The 18,898-nt window shown below is 40.3% G+C and overlaps 1 protein-coding gene across 7 annotated transcripts in view; it reads right to left on the minus strand.

Annotated features, from left to right (window-relative positions):
* Positions 1-18,898, minus strand: part of DST (dystonin) — a 316,365-nt gene that overhangs the window by 182,491 nt on the left and 114,976 nt on the right. For 4 of the 7 annotated variants that reach the window (XM_074861759.1, XM_074861762.1, XM_074861761.1 and 1 more), the window contains 3 exons: positions 11,969-12,058; positions 9,055-9,132; positions 6,479-6,571 (listed from right to left, as the gene is read on the minus strand). In XM_074861759.1, coding sequence (XP_074717860.1) covers positions 6,479-6,571; positions 9,055-9,132; positions 11,969-12,058 — 261 coding nt within the window. Of the gene's footprint in view, positions 1-6,478; positions 6,572-9,054; positions 9,133-11,338; positions 11,438-11,968; positions 12,059-18,898 lie in introns of all 7 variants that reach the window. The other 3 variants (XM_074861756.1, XM_074861754.1, XM_074861758.1) reach the window with 1 other exon arrangement.

Consider the following 18,898-nt stretch of genomic DNA (forward strand, 5'->3'; position numbering starts at 1 on the left):
CTTATATGGTGACCCCTTCATGGATTTAACTGCAGAGCAGCTGAAGCAGAGGAAGGTGCATGGGTCCCAGAATGTCCCATTATTCCTCTGCCTTCTGCACGTCATTTACTGGAATGGGCCACCACAGCTGAACTGTCTCCTCCTCTGGCCACCCTGTATGAAGACCACAGCCTTCACAACCAGCACAACAGTGCTTCAAAATTGCTACCTGCATTGCAGGCTCTGAAGACCTATCTGTGGCAAAGGGTATCAGGAACTTGAGAAATGGCTGGGTAGCTGTCCTTTATCTCAGCCGAGTCATCTACAAACAAATCCACCCTTCTTACCTTTTTGCCCAACACAGGTAAAAGTTTAACTGCTGATCTGCTGGACCAAATGAACAGTCTATAGACTGCTTTGGGGCAGACAGATAAAGAATTAATTTTTCTTGAAGGCTTATGGGGAGTCAGCACCAAAAAAAAAAAGTATTTGCTGGCTGACAAGAGAAATGTGGAGAGGTAACACATGCTCTAAGGAGGCCTGAGAGAAAGCACCCATCTGACCAGAGGGGGCTGGACAGTACTGTAACATCTGGACAGAAAAGTTAACGACTAGAGCCTTGAAAAGCAGCATCCTGTGAAGAGGCCTGACAGCAGAGAGCTAGGGATGGTGGAAGGGAAGGTGTTTCATGGCAGTTCCTGAGCTACAAAATTATAATGAAACTGAAATAGAAAAAGTCTACTGAGTCATGACTTAAAAGCTCCAGAAATTTTTTAAGGTCTGAGTTCACAAAGGCCTAATTTTGGAAGCCTGAAAGTTTCTGGGTTTGATTTGTTTGGGTGTGGTTTTTTTCTTATTGCAAATTATTTTAATTTCTATTTGTTATATTAAAGAATGTTTGCAGTGGTTTGAAAAGAAATGATCACCAATTCTCACAGAAATTCTCTTACTAAAATTGTGGTTACTTACTAAGGCCAAATTCTGCTTTCAGTTACAGTTGCTCATCTCCAATGCCATCAGTGAAAATGTACTGGGTGTTGAAGGAGAAGTCCATTCAAGTATTACTTTGGGTATTTATTCATATACAAACAGCCTATAATTACACAAAATACTCTAATCTGATTTAGCATGTTCTACAGGTGCCAGGAAAATAACTTATAGTAGTTATTGCATTATGAAACAGAATTTTTTAAAAGCCACATATTATTAAAAGCATGTGAAATGCGTACATTGAAAGCTTGCCTAAATCCTAATAACATATATGTCTTAGGGATTTTCAATACCCACAATTTCAATATCCACAAATTATTTTCTAACATACTCAACTCAATAAACCACGAGATTTCCCATTTCATCTTTTCTATATCTTATATGTAATTACTTGAGACACAGAGGAATGTACAATTTCTGGACTTGTCCAGCTGCAAAAGTCAGTTGTATAACTCAGAACAACATCTATACTTATCTAATTACAGGTAACAAGTCACAAAACCATAACCATCTCTAAACATAATTCAGATGCAAGTGAAACGTAATCCTCAAATGCCTATCATCTTTTATTTTTGTTCATCATGTCTTTCCCCTAAATCACTCCTAAATTCATTCAAATCCCCAGGAAGATTTTCTATTTTGAGGAAATACTCTTGAGATAAATGCCATGACTCAGAGAAACGAGAAGACACAAACAACAGCCAAAAAAATCCCTGGCATCTTGACTACCCCCCAGGTTGCATGTTACTAGAATACACTTGAATGATGGAGCAGAGGCACTAACATCACGTGGCAAGCAGCTCCTTATACTCGCTGAAAAATTAACTACTTGTGCAAATGCTGGGAAAATTTAAGGGGTAGTTCAGATTAAGACACCTCAACATAGGTGTCTACATATTCATGTTTACATGCTGGCTATCTCTTGAAGAGACCATTTTATCCAGCGGAAACAGGATTTAGTTTCCTAAACATGGGCTTTTGGCACTCTTTGACATATCCTGCTATATCCCAACTGGCCTTCAGCTGCAGATCTAGAAGAGCATGGGTCTCCCACAGATCTGGTGTCTCATCAGAGAACTCCACACACATGTCCTGGATACTCTAGCACACTTCAGATGTCACTCAAATGCCACCTGTCTTTAGAAAACTGAATCAAAAGCCCTGGAGATCTAGTTAGTACAATCAATGGATCTTGAACAGCAATGTTTCACATCCTTTAGACATAAGAAGAAAGTCAGTTGACCATCTAGAACATTTGAGAAACTTAACACTATGTGAGATATCTATATGGGGATAGCAGATACACCACAGGACCTAAGGAAACTTGCTTCCCACTGCATATGCTACTGTGTATGCTGTGTCATCTCAGATGACACTAAGCACCTATGCTGGACAACTGAATAGCTCAGTAGGTGCTCCAGGCACCTACTGCAAGTGATCTGAATTGCTCCACCGACCTCATCCACTATACTGACTAGCGCTCCAGGCCTCAAATCTGTTGCTAAACATATTTACCACCATTTAAGGTGCAGTTTATCCTGCCTGATCTGTCTCCTCCCAGATGATAGTGGGTTTCCCATAAGACCTACGTCATGTTTCTCATACTCATGCGGATGTCTCATAAATCTCCAACAACACAGATGTTTATGTTTAGTCAAATGGAGTGAGCCTCTAGTAGCTGGTTAGCTGACTCACTTTCTAGGCTCTACTAGCTGTATAGAATAAACTTCTGTCGCTCAGAGTATCAGATTATAGGGACAATTTAGACACTTAATGCACATGAACACAGGTCCCCATAAACACCTGGATTTAGGTGTCTTAACTTCAAAATGAATCTCATCACAACTTTCCCAATATCTATAGGATTACTCCATGCATAAACACAGCTATTATCATGAAACTTCATCCCTTCGTGAGGACTCTGCTGTTAAGACTTCTTGGATCAGTTTTTTTCCCTCATTCAAAATCTAAGTGAAGACAAGAAAATACGAGGTGTAAGTACACACATTCTTCTGAACTTCCTTATACATTCTGAACCCGAATTGGCCATATATGGGTGTCAATGACACCAAACTGCCATACACTTCGAAAGAAGTGACATACAGGCAAATGCCAGGCTAGCAGAGATTAGCACAGAGGGTGTCTCTTACACAACCTTTCAAATCCCTTCTGCATTCAGTGTAAGTACTGCAGCCATTAATAGCAAAAAGACTGAAAATATCTTTTAAAAATCGCTGTTCTAAAGTTATTTCATATTTACTAATGATGCTTAATATTTAGTCCAAGAACAGTGGTTCATTCTTAAAATTATTTTAACACCAATTTTTTGGGATACTATTTTGAGAAAATAAAAGCTCACCAAAAGGACAAACCGCATCCTGGCGTGCATCAAACACAGCACAACCAGCTGGTCAAAAGAGGTGATTATCCCCCTGTATTCAGCACTGGAGCGGCCTCACTCAGAGTACTTGTGCAGTGCTGGGCCCCACAATTTAGGAAGGATGTGAAGGTCCTTGAATGCATCTAGAGGAGGGTAACAAAGCTGGTGGAAGGGCTGGAAGGAATGTCCTGTGAGGAGCAACTAAGAACTCCAGATTTTCTAGTTTGGAGAAGATACTGAGGGGCAAACTCACTGCTCTCTACAGCCTCCTGAGGAGGGGACATGGAGAGGGAGGTGCTGAGCTCTTCTCCCTGGTATTCAGTGACAGGACATGTGGGAATGGTTCAAAGCCACACAAGGAGCGTTTTAGACTGGATTTGCATTCGCCCATGCAAGATCTGAATTGTATTGCTAGACATTTAGTTGGTAGTTATTGGGGGTCAGGACAGAGTGAAGTGTGTTGCTGCTACAATTTCAATGCTTTTACATTTTTCATATGGAGCTGGCTACCTTACAGGGGAAAATCCTTGTCACACCACCTCACCTAAATTAGTTACTTTAATATAAATGTTCTTCCTCCTCATAATTTTTACAGCTATAACTAGTAACACTAATTTTTATCACTTTTTATAAGTGCCCAAAATTGTGCAAGCTGTTTTGTGCTTCAGCTAGTGAGAAAAGCTAAAAAATTCATCCTGCAAAAACCTATTCAAGTTCAGAAAGATAAACTACACATCAAGTAAAGGTTTAACTTCCACTAACAGCTTCTATTAATAAGTTGTTAATAATCTTTGTTTCTGAAAACACAGCAACATTCAATCACTGCCTAATTCTGTGGATCATAGAATTCAGGTTGGAAAAGACCCTTTGGATCATCGAGTCCAACCATCAGCCCTACTCTACAAAGTTCTCCCCTACACCACATCCCCCAGCATCTCATCCAAATGACCCTTAAACACATCCAGGGATGGTGACTCCACCACCTCCCTGGGCAGCCTATTCCACTGTCTGACCACTCTTTCTGTGAAAATTTTTTTCCTAATGTCCAGTCTAAACCTCCCCTCTTGCAGTTTAAAGCCGTTCCCCCTTGTTCTGTCACTAATCACCTGTGAGAAGAGACCAGCACAAACCTCTCTACAATGTCCTTTTGGGTAAGTGTAGAGAGTGATGAGGTCTCCCCTCAGCCTTCTCTTCCTCAAACTGAACAGTCCCAGCTCCTTCAATCGCTCCTCATAGGATTTGTTCTCCAGGCCCTTCACCACCTTCGTTGCCCTCCTCTGCACTCGCTCCAGCACCTCGATATCCCTCTCGCATTGAGGTGCCCAAAACTGGACACAACACTCCAGGTGTGGCCTCACCAGTGCAGAGTACAGGGGGACTATCACCTCCCTACTTCTGCTGGTCACACTATTTCTGATACAAGCCAGGATGCCATTGGCTTTCTTGGCCACCTGGGCACACTGCCGGCTCATGTTCGGCTGCTTGTCAATTAGAACCCCCAGATCCTTCTCTTCCACACAGCTCTCCAGCCACACCTCCCCAAGCCTGTAGCGATGCATGGGGTTGTTGTGGCCCAAGTGCAGGACCTGGCACTTGGCCTTGTTGAAACTCATCCCGTTAACGTTGGCCCACCGATCCAATCTATCCAAGTCCCTCTGTAGTGCCTCCCTATCTTCATGCAGATTGATACTCCCGCTTAACTTGGTGTCATCTGCGAACTTACTGATGATACACTCTATGTCCTTATCAAGATCATCAATAAAGATGTTGAACAGAAATGGTCCCAACACTGAGCCCTGAGGAACACCACTTGTGACCGGCCGCCAGCTGGATTTAGCTCCATTGACCACCACTCTCTGGGACCGTCCACCCAGCCAGTGCTTGACCCAGCAGACCGTTCGCTCATCCGGGCCATGGGCAGCCAGTTTTTCTATGAGAATCCTATGGGGAACTCTGTTGAATGCTTTTCGAAAATCCACGTAGATAATATTGATGGCTTTTCCCTCGCCCAATAGTCAGGTCATCTTGTCATCGAAGGAGATCAGGTTTGTCAGGCAGGACCTGCCTTTCATAAACCCATGCTGACTAGGCCTGATCCCCTGGTTGTCCCATGCTTAAATACATTTTTAAGCTCAGCCTTCTTTCTCTATATAACTATGTGGGAGCAAAGACTGACATGACAGAGGGGAGCTGAGGGAATTTCAAGTACTCGCTAGTGGTTTCTCCTTCACCCTGTGCTCTGGTCTGGGCTAAGCTGTGCACCCACACTGGCTCTATTCATGTCTTCTGTTCCTTGTCAGGATTTGCAGAAAGGCAAATCAGACCTTAGCAGCCTTTTGGGGGTTTTAAGAATTTTTTTTTTCCAGTCATAAATCCAGTGCAGGATATCCTAAGTGACCCATGCTTTTTCTGTATGATCATGTAATTTTTAGATCATTTAAAATGCCTGCACAGCAGGGAGTTTATCACTAACAATGCTGCAGTCACTAAATGGGAATTATCTGTCATCTGAATTACATCATCTACAGCCACGGCCATTGTTAAAGCCTCATTTTGAGGAGCAATTTAACACCACACACTGTAAGGCTCCATTATACTGTACACAATTCTGTCAGTGTACAACAACCAGAGTGCCACCTAGTGTGACCCACGTTACCATCACTGGGGCTAAAAACGAATGCTGAAGTGTTAGGGACTAGTAGAAAAGGCTGCAAGTAGTGCTTGCTAGCATACTCGTATCAGCAGAGAAATCCAGATCCGGAATGAAAAGAGATTTAAAACTTTTTAATATATTTTAATACTCATCAAAAGAAGTCTGTAGAATAAAACAAAACCAGTTTGTCCAAACACTGGAAGGAATACATCAACTGTTGTCTTTAATGAAGTTCAAAACCCAAGCTATTTTTCTCTCACTCCACAGATAGGAAATCAGCAAACAAATGACAACTTCAGATTCAGTTTACATCACAAAATAAGATACATCATCAAAACCTTCAAATACACATTAGAGGAGAGACATAATCTATCTTTCTGTGCAGCCTATATGGAGTCCTCTCTAAGCTGACAAATTCATCGTAACTGTACACAAGAATCTGACCAAAAACATACTGTCAAGCAAACTAGGCTTACCTGAAAGTGCAAAATTATGGTCCATATCAACCCCAAAGTCAATTTGGGATTCCCATCTGTTATGTCATCATTTCTAATGTTAACCAGCTTCACCTGCCATCATGGAAAGAAAATACAGACAAAATTTAAATAAGTATGTCACAAATACTGCATTACACAGGCATGACTATAAAGGATGCATTACTCACTTCCAGAGCCTACTCTGTTGGTTTTCTTAATTCTTAAAAACAGAAAGGAATTGCATTCTGGCTGTAACCAGACCTCCAGGAATTGCCCTCTCCCACCCACGCTAAACTGAGAAGATTTCTCAGCTGTCACTACATCAGCAGATTTGCTCCCCATGCCAACACCCTTAACCTCGGTCTTTGTCAGAAGGGGAAGGCATTACAGAGTGAGGAAGGACAAGAAGAATACAATGATCTGTAAATGCTGTATCAGTCTCAGGGCGGTGCTGAGACCTGGGAAGCCATGACTGCCTTTCTTCCTCCCCATGATCTCCTGCACCAAAGCAAGAATTCAGCAGAAGGAGAACTGGCCTGCTAAAACACAATGGTCTGGCTTGATAAAACCAAGAATTTAGTATCAGATTTAAATAACTGATGTCTTAATAATGACAACAATTATTATCGCTTCTGCTGCCGTACTCATTCACAGGGCTATATATATGAAATGTTTCATAGGATTAAAACAAAGGCTGAGATTATTGCCACTCCTACAAACTCACATCCAAAGTGAGCTGAATAATTCTATTTTCTTTGCCATATCTTATTATTACATTTAATTTCTCTATACGTATTATGGATCCATATAGCCCAGCAATTAAAGATGACTCAGCTAAAAGGCACTTTATGCTTATGCTAGTAAAGTTACATGCACATGCTTTTTAACATATACCCTATTATCAACTGAACAAGCAAAGGCATGTCCTTCTCTTGATGTGCAGCTACAACCTTAATTATTAGAAAAAAAAACCCAAAACCAAAACACTCTCTCTGGAAGAAAGAAAGTGCATTCCTCTGTTCAAAAAAGAAATTAAAAACAAATCCAAATGTTTCCTCCCACTGCATTATAAAAACTATTTGTGTTTGGCAAAACTCTACAAGATAGTCAGATATGCCTTATCTTTGATTTGTTCCTTGTTTTTTCCTGTCAGGCTTAAAAAATATCAATATATAGGATCTCTTTGCCTTGCAATCACAATAAAATATTGTATTTGGAGGTTACACAGCAAATCTAAACAAGTCACCTCCTAAATACAGGTTAGAAACACCTAACAGGGGGCTGAAACTTTAATTAAATGCAAGTCCTGCTGGCAACTTGTCAAGAAGACCGAAGCCCTACAAGTATTTTGTACAGTAGACTACAGCCATCTTCATGAAACTGTGAAGCTAAAGAGAGCACAAAAATCCTCAGATTACAATCGACGGCTGCGTGATGGAGACTTGTGGTTCCTAATGACATACACACGTTCATAAGCATGAGGATGACCTGATTCTGCATCTCCTGCATTTTAATACACCTGGTCTGTCATGCATAAGGCATGGTCCAGAGGTCTCACTGCACAGAAATGCCATTGTGACTGTCATTTCAAGTAGCTATTCATTTACTTCATAGTGTATTTGTTCAATGGCTCACTTAGGTTAACGGGAAAAGTTTGCTTTGAACTCAGTGAAGCAGGATTGAATTGTCAGTACACACACATCACTCAGTGACCCGAAAGATAGTTTGCAATTTCACTCAAAATACGAAGAGACATCTGTTTTTATAATCAAATTAAGTATCTGTCTGTTGTTTGCTACCTCATATTTTTTCAAACCTTTTAAGTAGCAAATAAAATTTAAAAAAAAATAAAGTCAACCAACCAGAAAGCAGATTTCCAGTATCAATTCATTTGGATGGGATGGATAGGGAGGTACAGTTTTTCCTTCCACCCATGTTTTGGACATTTTTTAATACTGCCGTTTTGCAAAGGGACAAAGCAAGAATCCAATAAGTGTTTAAAAGAAATTTAACAGCAGAAAGAAACTCATAGCAGCAGAAAACTGCCCACTAGTGTGGGCTTCAAGTGTTTGGTTCAAAGGAGATACAGGTGAAATTAAACCTGAGTCTTCCACAGCACAGGTGACTCTGCTGCCTTCCTTGGGCACCAGTTTTGCTTTCATCAGGATCAAGGCCTGAGAAAGTTTTCCAAAAAAAATATAATCAAAACAAGAAACTCCCATACAATGTTTTCATTTCTTTGAATCTGCATTTTGCACTAAAATTAGGTTGTGAACAAAACTGCATACCTGCTAGAGTCTGGGCAGCATGAAAGACAGTTAAATCTACTATGAGCAACTCCTGAGGACCTCACCCATCATTTTCTCCTCTTTAACATCATATACCACATGGAGTGTGTTGAGGTTATTGCTCAGAGAAGGGTGGTGTAAAGACACCTTTGTCACATCTCTCTTAACCATTTCAAGCATGAGATCAAGCCGAGCCTACACCAGCAGCTGTTATACAGCATGTATAAAAGACCAAGCAGGACATATTTTTTTATTTATTAGCTAGAGCTGACAAAACTTTCACCGTACCTGGCGTTTTTTCAAATAGTCAAGTGCAATTTGGACATTCTGGAGTCTGTGAAAACGCATCCGACCTTTTTCTCGAGGCTAAAATTAGAAAACAATAGTTGTGAGATTTTCTCATCAGTCAAAAGAAGAAACAGTCTGATTTAAAAGATACCACGTAAAACATTTGAAGTACTACAGTTTTAATGAAGCCAATACCTTTGGTGGAAGAATGTGCTTTAATAATTTTTTTTTTAAACTGTAGTTGAAATTTTTTAGCACAGTGGATGGCAAGAGAGATCAGTGGTCCCAAACTGCAACTTGGATCCATGCAGGCTGATTGATAACTGTTTCCCTGTAAAGTACTATTAAGGCCAAGAGGGCTAAAAAAGCCCTACATTAATCTACCTACAGAAGCTAAACTGCAATATATTATTATAAAATATTTACAGTATAATAAGCAAAGCAAAATCTAAGTAATGTCACGGACCTTTATGTTGTTCTGCTAAACTCTGTGATGGAAAAGCTTACCTGGGTATGCAACTTTATGATTTATTGTTGTTTATTTATGGTATGACCGTATAAGCATTATGATACTGACAAATATTTACTTAAAGCATCTAATAAAGATAATACCTTCCTCCAAACAGAATAATACAACATATACAGCCCTAGCGTGTAAGTGTCACTCTTCTCAAAGCAAAGTCAAAACTAGCAAGAAGAAACTGTAAAATAAGCATGAGTGGTGTGTTAATGGAAACATGGCAAAACTGCATGCAGTTAGTGTAAAATCACCAAGAAGAAGAACCACACAGAAAAAGCATACTTTACTTAGCTGTCACAGATCAGCAATGGGAAAGCAGTTAAATTTATATCATCATCATCATATCCGAATCCTTCTATTCTTCTTCCTTATTTCAGATTTTTCACAAACTTTCACAGCAATAAACTGAAGCGGACTATAATTGCTAGGTATCAGCCATGAATATGAGGCTTTCCTCAGACAATCACTGCGAAACACACAGATAAGCCCAAGCCTTCCTCAACTGCCTTTTTTTTTTTCCCCTGTGGAGTATCAGATGCTTGCCAAAAGAAAAACATGGGAAAACGGCGTTGAATAAGAGGCATAAACTAAAACACAAAGAATTTTCATTTCCATTACAGAGCCTTCAAATTAGCCTGTTGTTTTTCACACCAATAGCCCAGGATCAAGCCCTGCAGCCCTCAATACTGAGTAGCTTCCCTGGATGGAACAAAGGACTGCAGACCTGGAACTTGGTTTTCCACAACAAAGAGGGTATAATAAATCCAAACCGATTTATTTAGGTATAGCATCTCAGAGGGGAAATATGTTTTTCAATGTACAGCTAAAATGCAGCATTTTGAGTTATGTTATGCCCCAGGAAAAAAGCACACAAATTCCACTGAAATCACAACTGCAGCACAACACACGGGGAGCCAAGGAGGCACTCGGGCCCTATGACAGCAACTTGCTTTAGCAAATGCTAATAATGCGAGGTCTACAAAGGCATGGCACAGCTCACTTGGACTAACAAGCACTCAGCATTTTACACTTCATAAGTAGATATTTCCCTTCTGGATGGTTAAAATACAGCGAAACGAAAATTCAGCATTTGTTGCAAGAAGGATAAACCCTGCAAACAATCTGTATACTTAGTAGCCACTACACAGACAAAGCAGAAGTGACAGCTCTATCTGCTTTGATAAAAGTAATGATGACATTTGATAAATTCTAACAAATAGGTCTGCACATCTGAATTACCGCATTTCAAAATATTATCCAATATTATGTCAAATACACCATGGGTGCAGTAGACAGGTGCCTCTAATTAAGACAATCAATTTTTTGCCATTGACTTCACTAAGGAGAGACTTCAAGCCTTTGTCTAAACTACTTGTATGTGGACAATACTGTTTGCAAGTAAAAAAAATAATCTTGGTTGAATGGAATAATTATGGTACTTCTCTATTTATTATTAAAAAAGATTATTTTGTAACATCTTGATAATGTTGTCCAGTACACATTTGCGTCATGGTTTTGTACAGTTTAACAAAAGAAAACAAATAGAAATGTTGAACATTTGCATTTCAACTGTTCACAAAAAGGCTGAATGAAAATTTGTCTTTACCATACCTCCATCATAAACATACGTATCCTGGTTTACCAAGGTGAGTTCTTTTGTCCTTTCTACAGCACACTACTGCAGCACACCAAACTAAGAATTTACATTAGCAAACACCACACTTCAAACACTACATTAGTACAGTTATGGGGGTCGGCACCTACCCCCTTATCCTCATCCTCCACATCCTCATGCTGTTCATTTGCGCATGCTTCTGTTGAACTCACCAACCGTAAGGTCTTCAAAAAATCTCGCTCTCTTGGCTAATGAATATAACAGACAGGAGACAGGACAGCAAAAACACAAGACAGACCACAAATGAAAAGAAGAGCATGAAAAGAAGAACATAATGAAGAGAACAAATACCAAGCAAGGGAAGTAATGCTCACAAAGAAAGGAAATGACACCTGAGGAGTGTGTTAGACAATTTCAGGGACATTTTATCCTTGCTATTTGTAAGTTACTCCCTTTAATGCGAAGGGATATTAAGCATCCAATACTTGTTAAAAGAAAAACTGTAAAGAAAAAGAAAGAACAAAAAAAATAGCGCATTACCCTATTAAGAAAGGAAGTCTCACTGACCACAAGAAATGTAGAGAATAGAATGCATTCCCCCACAGAATTCACAGTGGAATATTTTACCGACAGAGATACAACTTGTGTCTTTGGTATCAAGTCACAGGTTATGGAAAGTATCAGAGAAACCTCCAGCAGTAGATATGTAAGGAATTAACAAACAGAGCAAATGTATATGTAACAAACTGGAACCACTGCAGTCTGATCTAAAAGCTTACCAAGGTGTCTCCAGAAAGGACTTCTAAAAGTGAGATCAAGTTATGTCCATCTCTTAGGTCTTCATACAGGTCATTCACATGCTTTCGAACCTGCACAGATAAATGCAAAAAATAAATATAAGATCCCCATTTATACCTGAGAATTCACACTTACATAAACACATATCTCCTAACATACAGATAAACCTCAGATATACCTCAGCATAGCTTTTCAAATTTATTCTCTTTCATGACAAATTTACAAACTGAAATTAATTGTAATAGGCAAAATTCACATCTATGTCTGCATTCCCACAGTTACTGAAAAGCAAAATAGTACGAAATTACAGTCAATGAATGCATATAGTAACAAAAAAAAATCAGTAGTTGACAATTTAAACAATACCAAATACCCACCTACTTTGACCTAAATAATGACCATGAACAGACAACACTAGACTAGATCCAATGAATTGTGAAAAAATACATGCAACATATATTATCCTCAGCATGCGTGTTCACTGGAGTCAGGCCAAAAGTTAATGCACTTTCTGGCCTTAAACCTAATTACTAATCAAAGCATACCATCCACCAATTTGTTTTGTCAGCTCAGAATCGTCAGTATTTACTGAGTTTTCCCAGTGGCTCACCCATCCACCTTATACACCATACCAAAGAAATACAACATTAGGTTGATCTAGTGAAGCCAAGGACATGCACAGCCCTTCCCATCAGCCATGCCAGTAGCAGAGCTTAATGCTCCCTACAGCTCAGCAGCTCTATCACCAGCAGCCACCAACCCAACCAATTCCCTCCTGTGGTGCCCCCTAAGAGGCTCAGCCTTTGCCAGCTGACCTCATTCAACTAAATCGAGGTGAGAAGGGTGGATAACCAGCAGACCCCGCAAGGCCAACCATGAGTGAGGGAGCAGATAGAATGAAAAGAGAGACAGTTGAAAGCCCTAACTTTTTCTGATAGGCACAACAAAGCTGGGAGATGTCTGTCCACAGACCAACTTCTTGTTTCTTAGCCTTAGCTTAAATATAACCTTATCTGAAGTTTCTTTAACAATTCCAGCCAGCTACTCTTTAAACGTGAAACAAAGGATCTCATTTCTTGGAAGCAGAGATCTCTGACACTGCCAGCCAGGGGTCCCTGGATGGATCTGTGGGATCTGCTGAGCCCCATAGCATTTCATAATGGTTCTTGTGGCTTTTCAACAAAATCACAGAATTGTCAGCCCTACATTTTGCAAGATCCAGGTGCAAAGTAGGTGACATGCTGCCTCAGGCAACTTTTTGCAATACACCCACGTGAGTGCTGCAGATTTGTTAATTTTGGCATGAGAAGAGATTCTTTAAGGAAGATGTGGGAGATACAGAGTGGCTGAGAGGCATCTGACAAAACTTAAACAAGAGAAGCAAAATGGCTTCATCAATCAAAAGAGGGAGAATTTAAGGCACTGCTTCAGAAGTGATTCATGTTTGATCTTCATCTTCTGGTGTGTAAACTGCGATGTTTGTGGTAAGGAAAGCTTCAACCCCCTTGACAGGAGCATGAGATATTTTCATATCACACTTTCCCAGTAAGCTTAAGCTTTGCAGTCTAGTGCCTTGGGGAACCTGCACTACCAGTAGTGAAAAAACATGTTTTAAAACTGCAGCAATCACAGAGCTGCAATCTTGCCCCTGGACCCCAGCACTTGACAAATGAAGATCATGAAGATGGCTGCCACCTCTGAAAGCTAGCAATCTATTACCCCCACATAACTCGCATAGCTTTATCATACTGTTCAGCTGACACATCTGGTTGTCCTTACAATCAAGTTGCTATCAGTTCCAATCTCATGTACCGTTCTGCTTCTGCAGTTAAAGACCGTGGCCCGCCAGGCTTGGCTTCCTCCTCTGTGGGCTGGCATCACAGCAAATCTGTCACCACTGCTTTCAGTCTGCCTGGTTCTCGTTTCTACTGGCAGAGAACGAAGGCATGATTCAGCTGCCTGGGCCCACACCTATAGGGCTGGTTTATGTTTATGTTTAGGGGGTATGCCACTTGGCTTCCACCTGCTTCTCCAGGACTAAGGTTTACCTAAGTCCTGCTAGACAGAATCCCACAGATATGTGTCCTGAATACCATTACACATCTCAAACAGCCCTAGATGTCCATGATTAGGGAACTGAATCTGCACATAGTGATCTCTATTTTGCCACTGGTCACAGCAATGAACAAGCCATCTTCCATAGCAAGCCTGCTTCTCACAATTTTTCTTGGTATTATTAGTTGTGTTGTGCTGATACTGAAACAAAATCTGTGGTTTTCCATCATAAAACCACAGGTTGCTTATGCTTGCATGGGTAAAAGGGGAAGGGCTGTCCCTTCTGCTTCTGCAAGTAAAACCAGCTCGGTCTTGAAAAGGATGGACACAAGATGCACAGGCTGGCGTGCATTAGGAAGGTTGCACTCTCTAATACTGCCACACCTTTACTTTTTAATGGGGCCTGTTGTGATAGGATGAGGGGTAGTGGTGTTAAATGAAAAAAGGGTAGATTTAGACTAGATATAAGGAAGACATTTTTTACAATGAGTGTGGTGAGACACTGGAACAGGTCGCCCAGAGAGGTGGTAGATGTCCTCTCACCGGAAACATTCAAGGTCAGGTTGGTCGGAGCTTTGAGCAACCTGATCTAGTTGAAGATGTCCCTGCTCATTGCAGGGAGGTTGGACTAGATGACATTTAAAGGTCCCTTCCAACCCAAACTATTCTATGATTCTATGAAAATACAGAAGAATCACACCCTTTTTTCTTATTCAGAAGGAAATGTGGCAGAAGAATAGCCCTTTCTGTGTATACAGTGCATGCACGCCCAGCATATGTGTAAAGAGACCTCACAGACATTCATGTTAGGGTTCAGCATGTTCCAGACCAGCAACTAAAATGCAAGGAACAATATTCTGAACAGAAATAGTGTAGGAAGGAGCAGAAACAAAAGTTAATTTGCTGTAAAATCTGGAGTCAAAGCAAAAGAGGGAGGAGAGAGTATATAATCAGATCAGGCAGGAATAACTAGAAGTAACTCCCATGTACCAGAGGCCACCAGGAACTCCCTAAGGGAGGTGAGGCAAATGCCACGGCCCTGGCAGGCTGCAGGGCTTGCAAACAAGGCAGAGTTTTGTGCTCACACACTTGCAAAATTATCCATTTTTACAGGGTGAGGAAAGCAGACTACTGTAAACAAGTATCTTTCTTAAAACATCAGGAGTCTTCTTATCTATATTATAATTAAGCTGCACTGATCATTATGAGAACATATCATATTAGAGCTTTTCTAACAGTTTCCAGAACAGGCAAAATTAGAATCAAATCTGAATCGCATTTATTTTGAAAAACTGAAGTTCAGCTGACAAGCCTTTATAAAATCAGTGTCATCCCCAGGCGTTATCAAGAATTGTAATATTACAGAACCAACAGAGGCTTTTCAGACCACATAGCCTGGGAAAGTTTCTTCAAGTACTGCTCTTCTCGCTTCTGGAAGCAAAGTTAACTAAATGCCCAGCACAGGCATAAAGCATTACCGCTTTTCCAAAGGAAAATGGGATAAGGTTCAAAAGTTAGAACTGAAAGGGATGTGTTTGGGAAAGAAGGGTCAGGCCTTAATTACCACTGAGGTCACTGATACATCCAAATGGCAGCTGGCACAAGGCCAACATGAGTTTCACAATAAACTTGAAATTTATTCTTTAAGAATCTGATTCAATGGCCATAGAAAAAAGATCCCTTAAGACTCTCATTCACTTCAGCTACAGTAAAACGCTTTTCTCTGAGATAATAGACACTGATAGTTAAGAGCTCCTATAATTACACTGTTCCACAGAAAATACCATTAGCATTCAGAACGCTGAAAAACTGCTGTGGCCACTTCATGAGATCCTCACATCCTGATGAGTTTCCCTAATGTTTCAGCTTCCTAAAAATGTAGTTAAGCTTGTTTTTAAAGGACAAACTGTATTAAAAGCACTGCTTGTGAGGAAACAGTTTTCTGTGAGTTTTGAAAATTCGTACGTTTTAGTCCTTTCAAAATTAAGGAATTTGAAAATTAAGGAATCATAGTGACAGTTTAACTGCATGATAACAAATAAATCTGTGCCATAAGAATAAAAAAAAACTCTCACATGAAAAGTTGCATTTACATACAGAAATAAAGGTTTACTATGCCAACATATACAGCGTGATTTATGAGAAACACTTTAAAATTCTTAACAGGTGGTAACAAGATCCATGCAACATGTAATTGTCAAGATACCAGATTTGTCAAAATATTCACACGTGACTGATCAGGCAACCAAGGCTGCTTCTTCAAACATCTTCAAGACCATTTATTTTGCTCTACAGACTTCTTAGATGCCCCCCTGTAAAGCACATGAGTGTTGCTCAATACACCACAGGGCCACTCCACCTCAGGTAATTTCCATCCCAACTGGCTGCTCAGCCCAGGCAAGGTGCTGAGCTGTGGTCTGTGGCCAACCTGATGTCATACCAAGAGATGAGGGAGCTGAAGAGGTTACATGCAGATTGACATTCCCCCCCACCCCACCCCCCAGTCTCTCATGTTCTTTACTCTCCTTACTTTAAATCCAAAATTCATTTCTGGGGAAAAAAAATCCAAATTCCAAATACACACCCTGGCCATGGCCCTTGTTTTGTACTGAATCCTATAATAAACTTCACCCATTCTGTTAAAAATAAACAAGCACACGAGTTCTGGCAGAATTTAATCACTGGCTAACCCCGCAACAGTGACCTCCAGGCACAGAAGGCAGGCAGCCCAAGTGCTAGGCTGCAGATGGTGCTGATCCCCGACCTCTGCGCAGGCACACACGCTCCAGGGCTGGACACCCACCACCCAGGACATGCCAATTTGCTCCCCTCAGCCCAACAGCATGGGGCCCACAGCCAGGGCTGGTAGCAAGATGGCACAAGGGGAGAAAGAAGCTTGTGTCCGGTCTCTTCTGTGCATCTTCACTAGCAAGCAAACTCTGGTGATTCTAGGTTTAGGTCCAGCGGTCCAAAACTCACTTTCATTCTTTCCTTTTACTCGCCAGTCTGATAATTCACTCCACAGGAAACATTTTTTGCAGTCCACTGAAAATAAATCGCTCTGTTTCATACTCAGCAGTAATTTTCTAGCTGTTTGACTTTGGATATTAATTTTCCCAAATAGCAGGCACAGCTAATGCTACTTCATTCCATAAAGTCCCTTTACCATTTCAAATACTTTTCCTAAGTCACCTTTGAACAAGTCTCCCATACAAAGTGAGTTCAACACCCCTGATCTTTGTAACAGATGTTTCCTAACTGAAGATTCATCCTTGGCTGCAGGGTTCATCCTTCACTTTCTCATCTGGCCAATGCTCTACACTCTATTAGCATGGGAACTTTGTGATTTGAACACACTTCATGTGTTCCACCCTTCTAAAACCCTGTCCTTGTACCTAAGCTTGGATCATTCACAATTTTTTTTTTTTATATTAACCTTTGCATCTCTTCCAGACAACTCGATCATACAATTAACCCATTGCTCTTGCATACTCTATTTTACATTTTGTCACCAGCCTTTGATTGTTTCGTATGTCTCTGGACACTCTTAATAAACTAACTTCATAAAAAAAGGACACTTGTATGGCTTTAAGGTAAATACATTATTGCTCAATTTAAAAAAAATAAATAAAATCAGGCCATTGCTAAATCTTGTCCTTACATTTTTCTTCTTATATTCCTATTCTTGATTTCATGAAATGCATTCCAATATTCTCCTAATCCCCATCAGCAAGTATGCAAGCAGGTGCATAATCTTCCATGCATATAAAACAGTAGGACATAAGCATACACATCCATGAGTCCTTTCCTGGATTTCAGCAGTTGTGTGATATCTGAAACACTGTTATTGTACAGAACAAGTTTAAGCAAATGTCTTAAATGTAAAAATCCTTCTTTTCTGCCTTCTACAGAAAAAATAAATTTTGTCTCCATCCCAGCTGACACATCTCAAATCTTTTTGAATTAATGGGCTGAAAGGTTCTCTTCAACCAACACTGGTCCAGCCACTCAGAATACCTCTACAGATTCTATTCTGCTTATTTATCATCATTATCACAGCACTATCCTCACTGTTTTTTGCACAGTCTTGGTCAGCTGCTTTACATTTCAGGATCAGCTAATCCATCTGAGTGGAGCCCAGGTTGCGTAGATTCACAACCTCAGCAGAAATGGGCATCTACTAACATAAAATGGACATCTACTCTATTATTGCTACAATTTAAAGTCCTAAAATATTAATTTAAGTTACAGAAATATCCAGCTAGCTTTAGTATCTACTGCACCAAAGTAACCTTCATTCTACAGACAGACCTCAATGAGCACAGGGCATATGTCATGCGAGGTTCCATGCAACTCCATGCATGCTCCCACTCCATTAACACCTCTTGTATCAGTTGTGATTTTAATGCACATCCATCCCTCTCCCATGTTTTGCACTGCAGTAACCTTTTATGATTTTTCCTCAATGCAGTACTCTTTGTTCAAATGCTTTTGTGTATAAGACTATAAAAAGACATTTATAAATCTTTGAAAGACTAAAAAAAACGCATTCTAAAACTCTATCTACATCTCTATCACATTTTCTAGTTGTTAGGAGACAGTGCCTCAGCGCATATTACTGATGATAATTGAAGGGTGACTCACAACCTGCTTAAAGCCTGACTTGTGACATTTATTCTGTTCCCTTTTTAAAATATTTTACCTTCAAAGGCATGAACATAGATTAATGAAGGAGTACAACGCAAACATCACTGTTTCACTTTACAGGGTAGTCCACTGAAAGATGGCATTCATTCTCACTGGAACTGTAGGACGCAGACTGAAATCACTAATTTAATGAAAACACATGCTTTATT

Source organism: Strix uralensis, chromosome 3 (assembly GCF_047716275.1).
Source record: "Strix uralensis isolate ZFMK-TIS-50842 chromosome 3, bStrUra1, whole genome shotgun sequence".
In the NCBI taxonomy this organism is placed as follows: Eukaryota; Metazoa; Chordata; class Aves; order Strigiformes; family Strigidae; genus Strix; species Strix uralensis.